The 16471-nt window shown below is 41.4% G+C and overlaps 2 protein-coding genes and 1 long non-coding RNA gene across 6 annotated transcripts in view; 2 read left to right on the top strand and 1 right to left on the bottom strand.

The window, feature by feature from the left end:
• The window catches only part of AFAP1L1 (actin filament associated protein 1 like 1), a 70919-nt gene extending 68833 nt beyond the window's left edge, over positions 1–2086 (top strand). Inside the window, exon 19 of the mRNA XM_040239633.1 lies at positions 432–2086. Within this exon, the coding sequence (XP_040095567.1) occupies positions 432–455 (24 nt within the window). The 3' untranslated portion in view covers positions 456–2086. The remainder of the gene's footprint in view (positions 1–431) is intronic.
• LOC120863434 overlaps positions 1–4983 on the bottom strand; it is a 70591-nt gene extending 65608 nt beyond the window's left edge. Inside the window, exon 1 of the long non-coding RNA XR_005720996.1 lies at positions 4894–4983. This is a non-coding gene — a long non-coding RNA (uncharacterized LOC120863434). The remainder of the gene's footprint in view (positions 1–4893) is intronic.
• Positions 3161–14778, top strand: GRPEL2 (GrpE like 2, mitochondrial). Of its 4 annotated transcripts, XR_005720994.1 has the most exons (6): positions 3161–3473; positions 4881–5178; positions 6267–6329; positions 7410–7563; positions 8662–8743; positions 11557–14778. XR_005720994.1 is itself a non-coding variant. In XM_040239643.1 (5 exons), the coding sequence occupies exons 2-5, from the start codon at positions 5105–5107 to the stop codon at positions 11919–11921; spliced, it is 675 nt and encodes a 224-aa protein (XP_040095577.1). In that variant the 5' UTR covers positions 3162–3473; positions 4881–5104; the 3' UTR covers positions 11922–14778. The 4 variants fall into 4 exon arrangements, 2 of the variants coding, with proteins under 2 accessions (XP_040095577.1, XP_040095578.1); XM_040239643.1 differs by lacking the exon at positions 6267–6329 and having other exon boundaries at positions 3162–3473; XM_040239644.1 differs by lacking the exons at positions 3161–3473; positions 6267–6329 and having other exon boundaries at positions 3931–5178.
• The last annotated feature ends 1693 nt before the right edge of the window (positions 14779–16471 follow it).

The raw sequence follows: 16471 nt of genomic DNA, 5'->3' as shown, positions 1-16471 counted from the left end.
ATGGGTTATACAAAAATATGTAGTGAGCCAGATTTGGTCCATGAGCCAGAGTTTGCTTCTCCTTGATCCTTATGGGCCACTGGATGAACTCTGGATTTTGTTCTAACGTAATGAAAAGTCATTGGCAAATTTGGACCAAGGAATTCTGGGGTATGAATTACATTTTTAAAAGACCATTCTGGCTACTGTGTTGAAAATGGATGAGGGGATAGAGAGATCAGTTAGGAGAATTTTGATGAGAGATTAGAAAAGTTTAGTGGAGGTGATAGGAAGTAGCTGGTTTTGGAGGTAGAGAAGAAGGATTTGCTGCTGAGGATGTGGAGGATAAGGAAAAGAAAAGAAATCAAGGATGTTTTTACCTTGTTTTCATCCTGCAAGTTACACCTGAATATTCAACAAACAGATTTTTTTCCTATTTTTCTGTTATTCAGGAATGGGAAATGAAGAAGACCTAGAAAGAAGATGAGGATTTCATCCAAAGGAAATAACACCTTGTCCATCCAAGGCGAAGCCTTTTTCACAAGGAGACATCAGAAGACTGAAAGTAGCCCAAACTCTCTGGCCATCCCAAAGACCAGCCTTTATTGTCTGCATGAGTATAGGGTATATGGGAAGAAAAGAAGTAGAAGAGGGAAATAGAAGGCATCCTTATAACTTTACAGAGGGTGGAAATGGGGAAGGAGGGAGACAGGAATCTCTACAGTTGTAAAGGTTTTGTTGAATGTCTTTGCCTTCCCCTCTGAAGAAGAAAAATGAAAGCACATGTGAATAAGCCATTCCATCCCCTTCTCAGCATCCCATTCCCAGTCCATAGGAAAAAGGAAGGTCTTGAGGCATCGGTGGTGCAGTACAGAGATGGGACTTCATCATCTGACAACACCTGTGCCAAATGGATTCACACTGGGCATTACTGACAGTCTCTAGGCAAAACAGGCTGAAAAATCAATACCATTATCCTACTTGCATGAAGTGAACAAAAACTACAGAGACTATACAAATTCTACAATCATTCCTCATGACACAGATTCTAGAATCCCAGATTTGAGTGTTTTCAAATCAGAGATCTGGCACAGAGGAGGTTAGCAGGCCAAGAAGTTAGGCAGCTGACATATTTTAAGCTCACAGTGCTATTCAGAAGCACAGGTTTCTAATGTCCACAGAACGTTGCAGGCACTGCAAGGTGGGATCATTTGCTATCAGTGAAGTTCCCCACCTAATGTATACAGCACTCAGGCTCTGGGAGCTATGATTAGAAATCCAGGTGATACTCTTTATGTCTTTAACCTTACTTTGCACTTAGAGACCCACCAGTCCGCCCTTTCAACCCTACTATCAAGTAAACCTATCACAGAAAACCAAGAGGATGGTGGCTCATTTATGCCACAGGGGTGCTAAATCGTTTATAAACATTTGATATTTTTATAGAAGAGCAACGACCTCAAGTCCCAGGCAGTCTTCTAACTGTGCCATTCATTACTTTCTCAACACTGTAGGCCCATTACAGGCCTTCACCACCTTTCCCTCCAATAAAGATAAAAATCATTTAAATGCAAAAGCTCAAAGGTTAACTCAAGGGGAAAGAAAGGAAAACCTAGAGAAGCCTCTGGACACTCTGGGCTGCACACACTTTACTTACCTAAGGCTTTACACATTTGAGCCTCACCCAAACTGTATCACCCTCTGAGGGAGCAGCAGACCAAAGCAAGCAAAATAACCTGATCAGAAGCACCCAGCTGCCAGCGGCGGAATATGAGGCTTATATATGAGGAATATAAGCCTGGATCCAGACAAGGCTGCTCGAGTTCCGCCTCTGCCATTTACCAGCTGTGACTCTGACCTCTGATTGTTTTACCTGTGAAAACCACGTTAACAACACTACTTTTCTCCCAAGACTACTGGGGGGATTCAGTGAGATAACACACAGGAAGCATCTTGCACACTGTCCAAGAAATAGAAAGGTTCAGCCATAGTGGTTATTAGCTAGATAAGAAACATCTGACTCAAAATTTTGCGTCCTTTCCACTGATGAAATGACTTTCACATGGTTTTAACAACCATTAAAGGCTAAAAAGCAACCAATCCATAATTGACATCTTTCATCCAAATTCCACCTGAGTGTCTTCAATGACAATGGAGCTCACATAAACTGCACTGCCAATGTTCTTCCTTAAAACATAGATCCTGGAATGGCACCCAGCAATTCAACTGTGTATGTGATTCTTTCCTATAGTTATTTTTAGTTATTTTGAGTGCCTTTTCCCACCAATAGATCTTGGCTCTTTGAAGGGGTTACCCTACAAAATTAATAATTAACATTTACTGAGCACTCACCACGCATCAGGTACTGTTAGCCATGACTGGCTTACAAGGCATACAACCCGTGCAGTCACAGAGGGCCCCCTGCCTAGCAGGGCTCTGTGCTTGGTTTCAGAGAAGGCAATGGCACCCCACTCCAGTACTTTTGCCTGGAAAATCCCATGGATGGAGGAGCCTGGAAGGCTGCAGTTCATGGGGTCACTAAGAGTCGGGCACGACTGAGCAACTTCACTTTCACTTTTCACGTTCATGCATTGGAAAAGGAAATGGCAACCCACTCCAGTGTTCTTGCCTGGAGAATCCCAGGGACGAGGAGCCTGGTGGGCTACTGTCTCTGGGGTCGCACAGAGTCGGACACGACTGAAGCAACTTAGCAGTGCTTGGTTTATTGCTCTGTTACCCACTCAGTAATCTTGAGCAAAGGGCTCCACACTTTACTTTTGCCTCTTATGTAGCCAAACCTGGTGCTAATTACTTCTCTAGGTATTTTCCCTTTAATCTTCACTAAAACGCTGTGAGATAGGTTCTGTTATCCCAGTTTTCACAGTTCAGGAAATGGAAGCCCAGAGGAGTTAGGTAACTTACTCCAGTCCACATTTAAGAAGTGGTGGAGCTGGCATTTGAATACATGGAGTCTGACCCTAGAATCCCCGTCCTCTTGGTTCCAAGGTTCTGTTTCACTCATGTCCTCCCTCCTCTTGCACTGCAGCATTCAGAAGCACACATGCACCTAACGAGTGGATGCGGCACGCCTGGTATGTAACTTAGCTACAAGACGTTTTAACAAAAATGGCTACAGCATGGATGCCACTTCTGGTCTGGTTGGTTTTTTTCAAAGTGTAGGGCCATCCTCCCCAGTACTGCACAGCGTTTAGATTATCAGATTTCTAGTATTACTGTATCCTCAGTGGGGGTCCTTGAGCAGGTTCACCAACCTCTCTGAGCCTGTTTCCTCCTATGTAAAAGAGAATCATGATCACTCCTTAACCCATGTTTTCCTAAAGTCAAAAGGAAACAGAAGGTTGCTGATTATAACATATTTGAGCCAGGCCTTGGATAGAATATAAGGCAACTCCAGCTTTCTCTTTATGAAACTCACAAACAAGCAGAGAAAAACTATGACTCAAACAGCTACAGTACGAACGAGCCACGCTAAGGTGAAGATTCAGAAGAAGGCACACTCCTCCTTAAAAAACTTTTTTTGACGTTAAGGACTATCCAGTAACTAGTCTGGCAACTCCAAGTATCCACAACTCACAACTTGTCATTTTCCATACTAAATCTCTCTAAAATTCACCCATTTCTTCCCATCTCCACTGACACCATCCAACTTCATTAATTCATTTAACAAATACTAGAGCATCTACCGGAGAAGGAAATAGCAACCCACTCCAGTATTCTTGCCTGGAGAATCCTGTGGACAGAGGGGCCTGATGGGCTGCTGTCCACAGGGTCACACAGAGTCAGACACGACAGAAGCAACTTTGCATGCATGCATTGGAGAAGGAAATGGCAACCCACTCCAGTATTCTTGCCTGGAGAATCCCAAGGTCAGAGGAGCCTGGTGGGGTCGCAGAGTCAGATACGACTGAAGTGACTTTGCAGCAGCACTTCAGTCGTGTCCGACTCTGTGTGACCCCATAGACGGCAGCCCACCAGGCTCCCCTGCCCCTGTACTAGATGTCAGAAATCACAGCTGTGAACAAGGCAGGCACTCTGATGAAGCTTACACTAAAAACAAAAAAACTGGATATACCTAAAATAGTAGTTACTTTAGATCAGGTGGTTACAAACGCCTCTCTGGTGAGGTAATCCCAGGACAGAACACAACCCTTCCCTGCATGGACCCGTCCAAGAGCTTGTCTCCCCACTTCTTAGACCCAATCTCCTCCACACTACGGTCAGTGACCCCTTAAACACGTAATGGCGCTGTAACATTTAAGTTCTTTAGACAAAAAGATTTTGAACAACTACATTAGGGCACTGTTCCACTGTTTATTAAATATGAACAGACAAAAAAAAAAAATCTCTGCCCTAATGGAGTTTACACATTAGTGAGGAGAAAAAAAATATACACATTTCGAATCACTGTAAGTCAAGGGGGGAGGGGGAATTGACGAAAGAAGCGAGCGTGAGTGGCAAGAGATGAGGGTCAGGCTTTGACTTTTTTAATTCCTCACAGGCCCTGGCTCTAACCACGGTCTGGTGTTGCTCCTCCGCCTCCTCCAGTACTTCAGTCCCTTACTCGCAAGGCTCTCCTTTTTGACTTTGCAGATGCTGTTTCCTTCTACCTGAACCACTTGCCTTCTCTTTTCATTTACTCGTTACTCCGCTTTCAGTTCAAACGTTATTTCCCCTGGGAAAACGCCCCACACTAGGTCATACCGTATTCTAGGGTTCCGCAACACCAAGCCCCTCGCGTTTAAATAAGGGTCATATTTTGACCTTATATGGTGTTTGCACCTTGTGTAAAACTTCACGTAAGCTCCTTGAGGGTACAACTGTTACTCCCTGTGGTCGCCGCGTATTCCGCGCCTAGCACTGAGCCTACTCCCTTGCCACAGGAAACCAACCTACCCGTGGAGCACGCCAGGGACCGGAAGAGTTGCGTTGCTTATAGACCGGGTAGGGAACAGCACAGAAGCAACCCGACAAGTGGCGTTCCCATCCGGGGCCCTAAGAGAAAAACGCCCGCGAAGGCTGCTGGGAAGCGTGGTTTTTGAAGCGAGCATAGCTCGTCATTTGGAGCAAGTGCGCATGCGCTGCTTCCGTAAGCCGAGGTGGGAACATGGCCGCCAGGGTCCTGTGGGCGGTCCGTCGGCGGATGCAGCCCCTGGCCGTCCATGCTGCGTCCGAGGGCAGGTAAGCGGCGCAGGTGGGGATTGGGAACTTGAGGACAATGAGAGACGAGCGATCTGAAGGGGCAGTTTTGGGCTGGAGGACGAGGAGACCTCTCTAGCCTCTCGGCCGCTACAACTGGGCGCTCACGGCCCCATCTTACAGAGCGGGAAACTGAGGTTCACAGCCGCGCCTCCTTGTCGGGCTGAGGTACGTTGGAAGATCCGAGGTCACGCCCTCGAAGGTGGGAATTGTTCTTCCGACCGAATTGGGGACGTGCCCTTCCCGCCCCTTTCTCCAGCTTTTGTGCCTACTGGTGAATTGGGATTCTCTCCTAGCACCCTGTATGAACATAATGGGGAACCAATATCTAAGCTTCATTTTTCCTGTAAGTTTGAAAGGAGGGCGTTGGACTTTGCCAGACGGCCCTTCCACCTGCCTTCAGGAGTTTAAGTTCTGGTTGCTGCTTTTATCGATCGATTGCAGCAGCTTTTTTTGATCACTTATCTTGCCGACTGCAGAACTATGGGTAGTTCTTTTTATTCTCCCGTTTAACTGGGGGAAACTGTGGTTTAGAAATTTTGAGTAACGCCTCCAAACTTAAATACTCATGAAGTGATGGAATTCAGACTGAAAACCAGTCAGGGCTGTAGAATCGGCCCTTTTAATTAGTGACCAATGTTCGTTATTCTCAGGGACGATTCCCTGTTCACAGTTTCTTTACCAGAAAAAATAAAAATTGATGAGTAGGGGGATGGGTAAGGTTGGATCTCTGAAAAGTAAATTACGGTGAAATCCGAAAATTTTGCATAACTATTTGTCACCTTGCTACCATAACACACCTGACCCAGCACTAGGGTGGGAGGTATAATTCTGGGTTTCAGGCTTTTTTTCCCTAATCTTTTTGGCAGTTTTTGGTGTAGGGAAGTAATGGGGAGCAAAATGGTTCCTTCTAATAAAATTTTCCCCCACTCCAGTTCTGAAAGAGTAGCAATTGAATGAATCCACCACAAGTTCCCTCTTTCTCATGACTTGGGCCCTAGCCATGTTCCCTTCAACTGGCCCTGAGGATATTTTGACCTATTTTTAATTGGATAAATGTTGTTTTTTAGGACTTTAGGAGGAAGGATCTATTTCACCCTGTTTGATGACCACATTTTCTGAACTAAAAATTGGTAATCATGTATAATTTGACATAAGATTATAATAACTGAATTCAGTACCTGCATGAAAGATAAGAAGTAATCTTGACCACACACTTACACTGATGGTTCCCTCTTCCCTTTCTTGAACTAAACTCCTTTACCCCTACTAAGCGTTCATTTAGATTTCACCTTAGGGGCCACTCTTCAGTATATGCCAGTTTATATAAATAAACTGTTTGTTTTAAAGACCTTTTGCACCCACAGATTTTCCTGATGGTTTTACTTCATATTAAATTATGAAGACCCAGGAGGTGTAATGGAAACTTCCTTGAACAGGGGGTTCAAAACTGCTACAATCCAAGATCTACAAACCCCAATTCTAAAATGTTTATGTAAACTGAACTACATATCTATATAATCTGTTTCATTCACCTGTTCACAGTCCACAACATACAGTAAATATTTTGTAAGTTTTTGATTGATTTGAATTTACATGGTAAGTTCCCAACTCATTTTCTCTTAATGCAAATTATCTTCTATAAAAGCCTTTTACTCAGAGCTTGTAAAAGCTTTACAAGGTTTTTTTTCTTGTATATCAAGAAAGCTTTAGAATTCTAGGCCTCACTCCAATTTGATAAGTTACCTTTACTGGGGTTAATTTTCCCCATTTATAAAATGAGAGACTGAACCTGAACTGTATGGCTTTTTGTTTTCAATTCTTGCTTCTGGCATTGTCCTGCTGGTTCTAGGTACTATAATTTGGTGTTCTCTTGCTGACTTTTGTGTCCCCACTTCCAGCTATTTCTACTGCCTGATGCTCAGTATCCTGATTCAACAGAATACTATGTGATCTTGAGCAAGGCATAAGCCTCTCTGAACTTTGGTTTTCTCATCTATATAATAGGGATGATAATAGTATTTATCTCACATACTGTGAGATGAAAGGATGATTTAATAAAATCTTGTCAACTGTGTCTGGCACTTAACAGGCACATTTATAAGTGTTTGTGTTGTTATTGAAACTGAAAGCACTTTGTCTAGAGAAAGTCAATCTGGGAAGCATTCCAGTCTCTGAACTTTGTTATAACTTTGGCTGTTTGTCATGGCTAGGGGATGGCTGCATCCTTTCAGCACTGCCACTCAGAGAACCGCTGGTGAAGACTGCAATTCTGAGGACCCCCCTGATGAACTGGGACCCTCTCTTGCAGAACGAGCCTTAAAGCTAAAAGCTGTTAAACTGGAGAAGGAAGTCCAAGATTTAACAGTAGGTAGATTTTATATTATCTGTTCATATAGTCTGAAATATATATCATATTTTCTATTATCTGTTTATGTTACCTGTAGTCACATCTTCTCTCTGCCTTAAATATTCACATAAAGTTTTTTAAGTCAGTTTTTTAAACTGTTTCCTCTAATTAGCTCTTTACTCCCTCTTGTTAGATATACTGAGCAAAATAATCTGTAGTAGTTGAAAAACATTGCCAACTATGGATACTCATCTTTGTTCAGTTTCCTGGTGTGTCACAGTAGTTAGATATCTGATATTTTGGTAGTTTCAATGGAGGTACAATGCCTGGCATGTAGTAGACACTCAATAAATATTTGTTGAATTAGTGTGGTCATTTATCACTTTATTCTGCCAATCAGACTCTATCTGGTTTAATGTGCCAGTATTGTACTGACAGATTTTGAGAAATAGAGTAATTCCAAAGCAGGACCACCCAGAAAGGGCAATGAGGTTAGAAAGTGTGTCTTACGAGAATAATGAAAGGAACCAAGGATTATAAGAATGAAAGAAAAAAAGACTAAAGAGGCTAAATAATTGCCTTCAAATAGATGACATATTTTTTTAATACATATTTATTGGCTCTGCTGGGTCTTAGTTGCAGCATGTGGGATCTAGTTCCCTGACCAGGAATCGAACCTGGGTCCCTTGCATTGGGAGCATGGAGTCTTAACCACTGAACCATCCAGGAAGTCCCAAGATGACATATTTTTAAAAACTTACTCTTGGTTGTCCTAGAGTTCAGTTCAACAAAAGAAAGTTGGAGGGTGGCAGTGTTGGCTGAAGATGAAAAACAAAAGCTTTTTCTGAAGATAATGAGCTTGAAAACAGCTGTTACGGGTTGAAACTGGCAGCCTAAATGACAGCCTGTCAGAACTGTTGTAAACAAAGATTGCTTCTCTGACTGGGAATTTGGAGTAGTTGATACAAGATTCCTACACAACTCCTAATGTTTTTGTTTGTTTGTTTTAATAAAAATCTATACCAAGGGTGAAATTTGTAAAATAAGCAAAAAGTTTCTTTTCCACCAATAAGCATTTGTTTTCTCATCATTTTGACTTTGCTTCTGATGCTCAGGTGAGATACCAGAGAGCTGTAGCTGACAGTGAAAATATAAGAAGACGAACCCAAAGATGTGTAGAAGATGCCAAGATATTTGGTGAGAGATTTATTAATAATAAAAATATTTTTTAGTTTAAGGGCACTTACTAGCAGTTCTGCACACTGAACTTAGCAAAAAACGCATCTGGGTCCTTAACCAACCTATACTGTACCCTTCCTCTATTCCCCTAGGCTTTCTGTGCTGCTTATTGGGAATGTTGGAAAATGAACCATCTGCTAAAATAATGTTTGCCTTTATTTTCACCAGTCTTTTGTTATTTTTCAAGCAGGTACAGTTATCATTCTAGTGCCTGTACAGGCAATTCTGTTTAACTATTTAATGAACAAGTGAAGTGAATCATTAAGATGTTTAGAAAAGAATCCAAAGGGCAGACACATAGGCAATCAGAAATGCTAAAATTTGCTTCATCTAAGTAAAACTGGTCTATATCCAGAATGCAATAACTATGTCTCCACCAGACAACTTTCACAACTAGAGACAAAAATCATTTGCATTACTGTCACTGTTCTACAGCTTCAGTTCAGTTCAGTTCAGTCGCTCAGTCATGTCCGACTCTTTGCGACCCCATGAATCGCAGCACACCAGGCCTCCCTGTCCATCACCAACTCCCGGAGTTCGCTCAGACTCATGTCCATCGAGTCAGTGATGCCATCCAGCCATCTCATCCTCTGTCGTCCCCTTCTCCTCCTGCCCATGAGTCGACTCTTTGCATGAGGTGGCCAGAGTATTGGAGTTTCAGCTATAGCATCATTCCTTCCAAAGAAATCCCAGGGCTGATCTCCTTCAGAATGGACTGGTTAGATCTCCTTACAGTCCAAGGGACTCTCAAGAGTCTTCTCCAACACCACAGTTCAAAAGCATCAATTCTTCGGCGCTCAGCCTTCTTCACAGTCCAACTCTCACATCCATACATGACCACAGGAAAAACCATAGCCTTGACCAGATGGACCTTAGTTGGCAAAGTAATATCTCTGCTTTTGAATATGCTATCTAGGCTGGTCATAACTTTTCTTCCAAGGAGTAAGCGTCCTTTAATTTCATGGCTGCAGTCACCATCTGCAGTGATTTTGGAGCCCCCAAAAATAAAGTCTGACACTGTTTCCCCATCTATTTCCCATGAAGTGATGGGGCCGGATGCCATGATCTTCGTTTTCTGAATGTTGAGCTTTAAGCCAGCTTGCTGAGTTACAACTCAAAGGCTCTCAGACCAAATGGAATCAGATAACCCTGATGGCTGTGCTAGATCAAATCTATTTTTTCAGTGATGGCATTGAATAATCTTTTTGGTTCATTTCAAAGTCTCTCAGAAATCTTTTCCTAAATGTACCACATCTTGTTCCAAATCTGTTCATGAAAACTGTTAATTGAATAACAGATTCAAGGGTAAAAGGCAATCTGTGATGACTTGCTATAGTCACAATTTAATATGGAGCATTATACTTTTACTGCACATAGAATGGAGTGCCTGAGGGGCCCTTGGATACTATTTAGTCCAGTCTCCTCTTACAGGCAAGCTAGAAAAAGTTATTTGACATCAGATATAGATATGAATCCATTGATCCCTGATCCCTAATCTATTTTTCTTTCCCTTGTATCACTCATACTCCTTCCTGTTTTCTGGATTTTATCTGCTATTTATACATGAGATTCACTCTATTCGTGTCCCATCCAACGCCATTCCTTTGGCTTAGCCTTCTGATTCTCATTCAGTGCTTTAGATACCATGTTTCAAGACTCTGAATAAATACTAACCCCGAAATTATATTCCTAAATAACTCAGTACTGACCCCCAAATGTGTTTCTGATATTTCATCCAAGTTTTAGTCGCATATTTCCAACTATCAGGGCTCAGCAAACTGCAGCCTTTCCATCCAGACAGTAGGTACCTGGGAAATCTCTCCTTTGTCATTATCTCTTTTGTTGGCTGCGTGTTTTGATACAGGGCCTTAAACTTGTCCCTGGGTTAAAACTAGATGAACAAAGTCCTTCACCCTCACCAGCTCCTACCAGGGCTTTTGTGTTAACACACAAAAATGATATTCCTTATCATTTCTATAAGAAAAATGAAAAATGCTTCATTGAAAGTAATGAGATTTCTCAACAACTGAGTTCATTTTTATAAAGTTTATGTGACTTTAGACAAGCTTGGTGGCCTGTCTCCAGCAGACAGAACAGAGTGATTTCCTCACAAACAATAAGATATAACTTTGTAGCAGGCATTTAGAGACGTACCTAATCTATGGAGTATATTTCTTTCCTGTTCCTGTTTAGCTAATCCTCAAGAATAAACGACTCCTGTACTCCTCCTTAGCACAGTCTTGTCAACTCCTCTTTTATTATTCCCCCATCAATGAATGTCTTCCTATTGAGAATGCATGCCTTAGCACAAATGAGACAGGCAGGAATTTTCAAAATACATGTAAAGGTGAACAACTCACTAAAGGTGAGTTGTTCAGTCACTCAGTCACGTCCGACTCTGCAATCCCATGGACTGCAACATACCAGGCCTCGCTGTCTTTCACTTCATAAAAGAAGCATATAAAACTAAGTCAAGTTTTTAAAAAGACAGGTTTCTGAACCTTTTGTACAGTCTTACCTAGTTCTTGGGTTCTAATGATCTTCCCCATCTCCTAGGCAGCTTCTTAGTCATATGTCTTCTAAGAGAAATGTTGACTCATCAGTTCAGTTGCAAGGGTAATCACTGGTGATGATCCTCGAATCCCATGTAGCAATCTTTGCATTTCCTGGGGTCCCTAGTATACCAGCCACCTCTTTGAGCCTTCCCCAAAATCTGCCCTCAAGAACAGTGATTTCCTCACAAACAGTAAGAGTGTCTGGTTTCTCTGTAGGAATTCAGAGTTTCTGTAAGGATTTGGTGGAGGTTGCAGACATTTTGGAGAAGACTACAGAGTGTATTTCTGAAGAAACAGAGCCTGCAGACCAGAAGCTCACTCTGGAGAAGATCTTCCGAGGATTGTCACTTTTAGAAGCAAAGCTGAAAAGTGTGTTCGCCAAACATGGCCTGGAGAAGATGACACCCATCGGTGACAAATATGACCCTCATGAGCATGAACTCATTTGTCACGTGCCAGCTGGTGTTGGGGTGCAGCCTGGCACCGTGGCATTCGTAAGGCAAGATGGCTACAAGCTTCATGGCCGCACCATTAGACTTGCCCAGGTGGAAGTGGCAGTAGAGTCTCAAAGAAGACTATGAATGGGCCCAGAGAAACTGCATGTTCTCCCAGAGTGCAGTCACCTGTGATTCCTTTATTTATTAAACTAGGTTCGTATTGTACATGAGGTACTTCATGTGATCTGTTTTGGATTTAGTCATATTGGCTTTATTTCTGAGATACTCTGTTGATTTAATGTGACCTGTTTGGTCTCATCAGAAGTCTTGCCATTGGGCATTTGAACAATGTGACAAGTGTTCCTGTGGCCTTATCAAAGTGTATTTAAGAAAATTATTTTAAAATTGGTACTCTGATGACTTTCAATCGAAAATATTTTTTAAAGGTGGAAATGAGTGTGTGTGTATGTGTTTTCAACTAAATGTTCATTTCTGATCCCTATAACAAATTGAATAGGATCTTGAATTTGGTGGGAAGAGGAGGTGGTAGGGATTGGTTTAACATTTGGGTACTGAAATGATAAAGCTTTATAGCTGTATGAATTTAAACCATTTGGATTGATTTTTATGCACAGATTTTCAGAGCCTACCCTTTTCATTTTATTTTTCTTCTAACCGTCTTTTGTCCTTGTAGTTTCTGCCAGGTGGACTTTATATTCACACTCATTTCCCTTTTCAAATCCTATTTACAAGGCTAAGGCCCCAGGAAAGACTTGGAAGACAGAGGTTGGCAAGAAATCAAGATACCAGGTCCCTTGTAAGCAAATCTGGCCAAGAAACCTTGTGCTTTCCTTGCTGGGTTGTCTTCAAATTATTTTCAGCCTCCCTGGGTGTATAATCATTTCAGGGAAATTGAGGCAGCACCAACCGCTAATGACCTAAACTGGTCTATGCAAGTAGTTTACCACAATTTCTCTTTCCACTGGCCCTTAAATCCTCTGCCACTTTGTCAGATTTATCTTGTGATCCTTGATTAGATTATGTAGGGAGGTGGTCAGGACCAAAAAATGTTAGGTTCTTATGATTCCTCACTTCATTTAGTTATAATGGGCTTGGAGTTTTTGTTTTGTTTGTTTTGGGGGTTTTTTGGGGGGGGTACTCACAATTCACTACCTCTCTTACATGAACTAACTTTATATCCTAGTTTTTTTATCTGTCTTATGTCACATGTAAACATCTAGCTTCCCTTTTATGTACTGACCTCCTAGAGGTAATGAGCCTATGTGTATATTTTTTTATTTCAGTCTTATAGATAGTGTTCTATAAAAAATTTATTCAGTAAATGAATTAGTGAATGAATGATGTATATATCAATCAAACATTAGAAAGGGGGTCTTTATAGATATTTTAATGTTAGAAGCCGCCTTAATGATCTAATCTCACCCTTTCAGTTTCTTCAGACTATGTGTGAAAACATAGTCTTTTTAGGACTGGACTCAAAGAAGAAAAAAAAATCTCTAAAACTAGTAAACTAAATTTCAGTGAGAACTTACGTAAAAAACAACTAGATATTAACTTCAGTATTTAAGATTCAACAGTTCTATAATGAACATGCAAATATACCCCCAACAGACAATTAAATGTTGTTAGGTGTCCAGATTGTCCAGGTTTAGGTTTAAGTTACTTTCCCATAAAATCCATTTCTTCTAGAACTCTATGACCCCATTCTGTGGGGGTGGTGAAACAGCGTCTTAGACATCATAGATAGCTCTAGCATACAACACAAATAGGCATCAGCAAAACCATCCCCTAATGGGTACTGCCACCTCCACCAGATTTAGACACTTAAAAAAACAAATACATACTTCTAAGATGCAAACAAGACTGGTGCTGAGATTTTAAAACCAGGACCTCTTGGCATTCCACTAAGTACATCCTGTAAATGTAATGAGCAGTCAGATTTCACAATGGGAATTTGTCTCTTTTTTTTTGCCTTCATTCCTTTGAGAATGACAAATAGTGACAATAAGAAAGTGAGGCAATTATGATTTTCCATTTGTTCTTGGATCTCTAGCTATTCATTACAAATGAATTAGAATAACCATAGTTTTAGATGTGGAATGTTCTGATTACTTGAAGAGGTTTTCAGTATTCTTTGCAACCTCCTGTTTTAGCAAGTAGATTGAGAATAATTTTAGATTCTTCTATTATTCAGTAGTTTTGCAGAGTTAAAAGTATAAATTTAGAAGCTGGAGCTGTAACAGAATCTCAAAAAGTTGAAAGGCTTTCAGGAGCCAGCACAGCATAACAGAGCAGCATATGCTTAGTAAGCATCAACTCGAACATAATTCCCAGCCTAGTCACTTCACTCTTGTGAGCCTGCTTCCATGTTTGTAAAATAGTTACAATTCTCAAACTATTACGAGGATTAAATGAAATGTGCAAATTGCCTATTACAGTAGGCCCTCGAATATTTATTTTTATTGCTTTTTTATACACATTGTTTTTTGTATGTTTTCATAGTTGCCTAAAGTCTAAGGGAAGGGGAAGACTGGTGCTTGACTATAAAAAAAATAATTGTAAGTTAATCAGTCACAGTGAATTATTTTCCTTTCAACTTCTGTTTTGTGTGTGTGTCTGTTTATACTGAGGAAGTCTACATTTTTAGACTGGAGAAATAAGGTTGTCTCGGCACTCTTAATTATTTTCATCTTAATGGTAAAGTAAAAAGATACTATTGGCTTGTAGATGATATGTATAAGGAAGCTTTGGCTCATGTGAAGAGGGACCTTGGTGTCTTAGTACTTGGATTTTATGAATCTTTGGTGGATTTTCCTTACCACTATAAAGGAATCATTCAGTTTGTACTGACATAAGTTACATGGTGCTCTTTCATGGCAAAGGATTTAATAAATGAAACATCCTTAAACACTAAAGCAAAATCAAAGACAAAGGTGAAATATAATCTTCAGAAACATTAATAAACCTTAATTGAAATTACTGTGTTTCATGTATTTACTGTCTGCCAGAATCATACTGTGTACTGACATGGTCACTTCACTGATTTGCTCACCGACCTTGTTGACGCTCAGTGGAGGGAACTTGGGGTCTCACAACTGCCAAGGCAAGTGGATGCAGTGCAGGCAAGACTTTTTTTACCTCCTTGACTTGCTTCCTTCTGATTTCTATATATTTCTTAAATCTGGACTCCTATTTATTTCTGCTTTTCTGTCTGGCACTTCCTTACATTCTTGTGCTTGCTTCTTGGTTCTAATAATCTTACATGCTTTAATCATTTTACTCGAACTGCAGAACTTCTGACCACTGTCTTAATCCAGTTACTGGCATGTGGCCGCCTGCTTCCATGTGCCCTTCCCAACCTTTGCCTAGCCTTGTCTTTACCTCTGCTTCTCCACTGGCTTCCACATAGCCAGCCTTCTGGCTAAGTGCCCCTCTTTGTAGCCAGCCTTTCCTGTAGTTTTGGCTTTGCATTTTCATCATTCTTCCCACCCTGGCTCCATAATCCATTGTTTCTCACAGTCCCAGAGCTAGTTGGTAAGTATATCTGTACTCTTGTCCATTCTCAAATTCACTGGAGGTTTTAAAACACAGCTTTGAAATCTCCTTGAATCTGAACCAGTAGATTATAGGGAGGTGACACTGCTGGTTTCTGACCCACACCTTCCTGTCTCTGGATGCTCACTCTTGATACCTAGCCATCAAACCAAAGAGCCAACTCAAGTAGCCTGTGGAGTAGAACCAAGGGCCACGGCTGAGCTTTTAGCTGACGGCCAGCACCAACCTGCCAGCCACCTTGGTGAGCCACTTTGAAAGTGGACTTTCCAGTCCCCAGTGGAACACCCCCATCTGACATCACATGGAACAGATGAGATCTCACTGAGTCCTGCCCAATGTGCAGATTTATGGGCAAAAAAAGTGATTGTTCCCTTTAGCCACTAAGTTTTGGGGTAGTTTGTTATGCGGCAATAAATAACTGAAGGAATCACCCAACCCCACTCACAGTCTCATTACTAGTACCTTGGCCACCAGAATTATGGCTCTTTGCTTTTCCTCTTAAAACAGCTTTTTTGAATTTGTCCTACAGCTTTAATACACATGGTGTGGGACTGGAAGAATTTTTTCCTAACAGGAGAAAACACAGCTGTAAAATCTAGAATTACCAAGGACCCTAAAATTGGCTCAGACGGTAAAGCGTCTGCCTACAATGCAGGAGACCTGGGTTCAATCCCTGGGTTGGGAAGATATGGAGAAAGAAATGGCAATCCACTCCAGTATTCTTGCCTGGAGAATCCCATGGACAGAAGAACCTGGTAGGCTACAGTCCCTGGGGTCACAAAGAGTCGGACATGACTGAGCAACATTTACTTTACTTACTAAAAAGCAAGTTCAGTTCAGTTCAGTCGCTCAGTCATGTCTGACTCTTTGCAACCCCATGAATCGCAGCACGCCAGGCCTCCCTGTCCATCACCAACTCCCGGAGTTCACTCAGACTCAGATCCATCGAGTCAGTGATGCCATCCAGCCATCTCATCCTCTGTTGAGTTTTAATATGATTTTACCCTATAAAAAAATACTGCATGGATCATACTGTTAGCATATAACAGAACATGGCACAAAGTGATCAATGAATGCTTGTTTTAAAAGATGATTAAGGAAGGAACTTCCCTGGCATT

This window comes from Oryx dammah, unplaced genomic scaffold (assembly GCF_014754425.2).
Source record: "Oryx dammah isolate SB20612 unplaced genomic scaffold, SCBI_Odam_1.1 HiC_scaffold_5, whole genome shotgun sequence".
NCBI classification, from domain to species: domain Eukaryota; kingdom Metazoa; phylum Chordata; class Mammalia; order Artiodactyla; family Bovidae; genus Oryx; species Oryx dammah.
The sequence above is the reverse complement of the archived record's forward strand: the minus strand, read 5'-3'. Positions and strand labels throughout refer to the sequence as shown.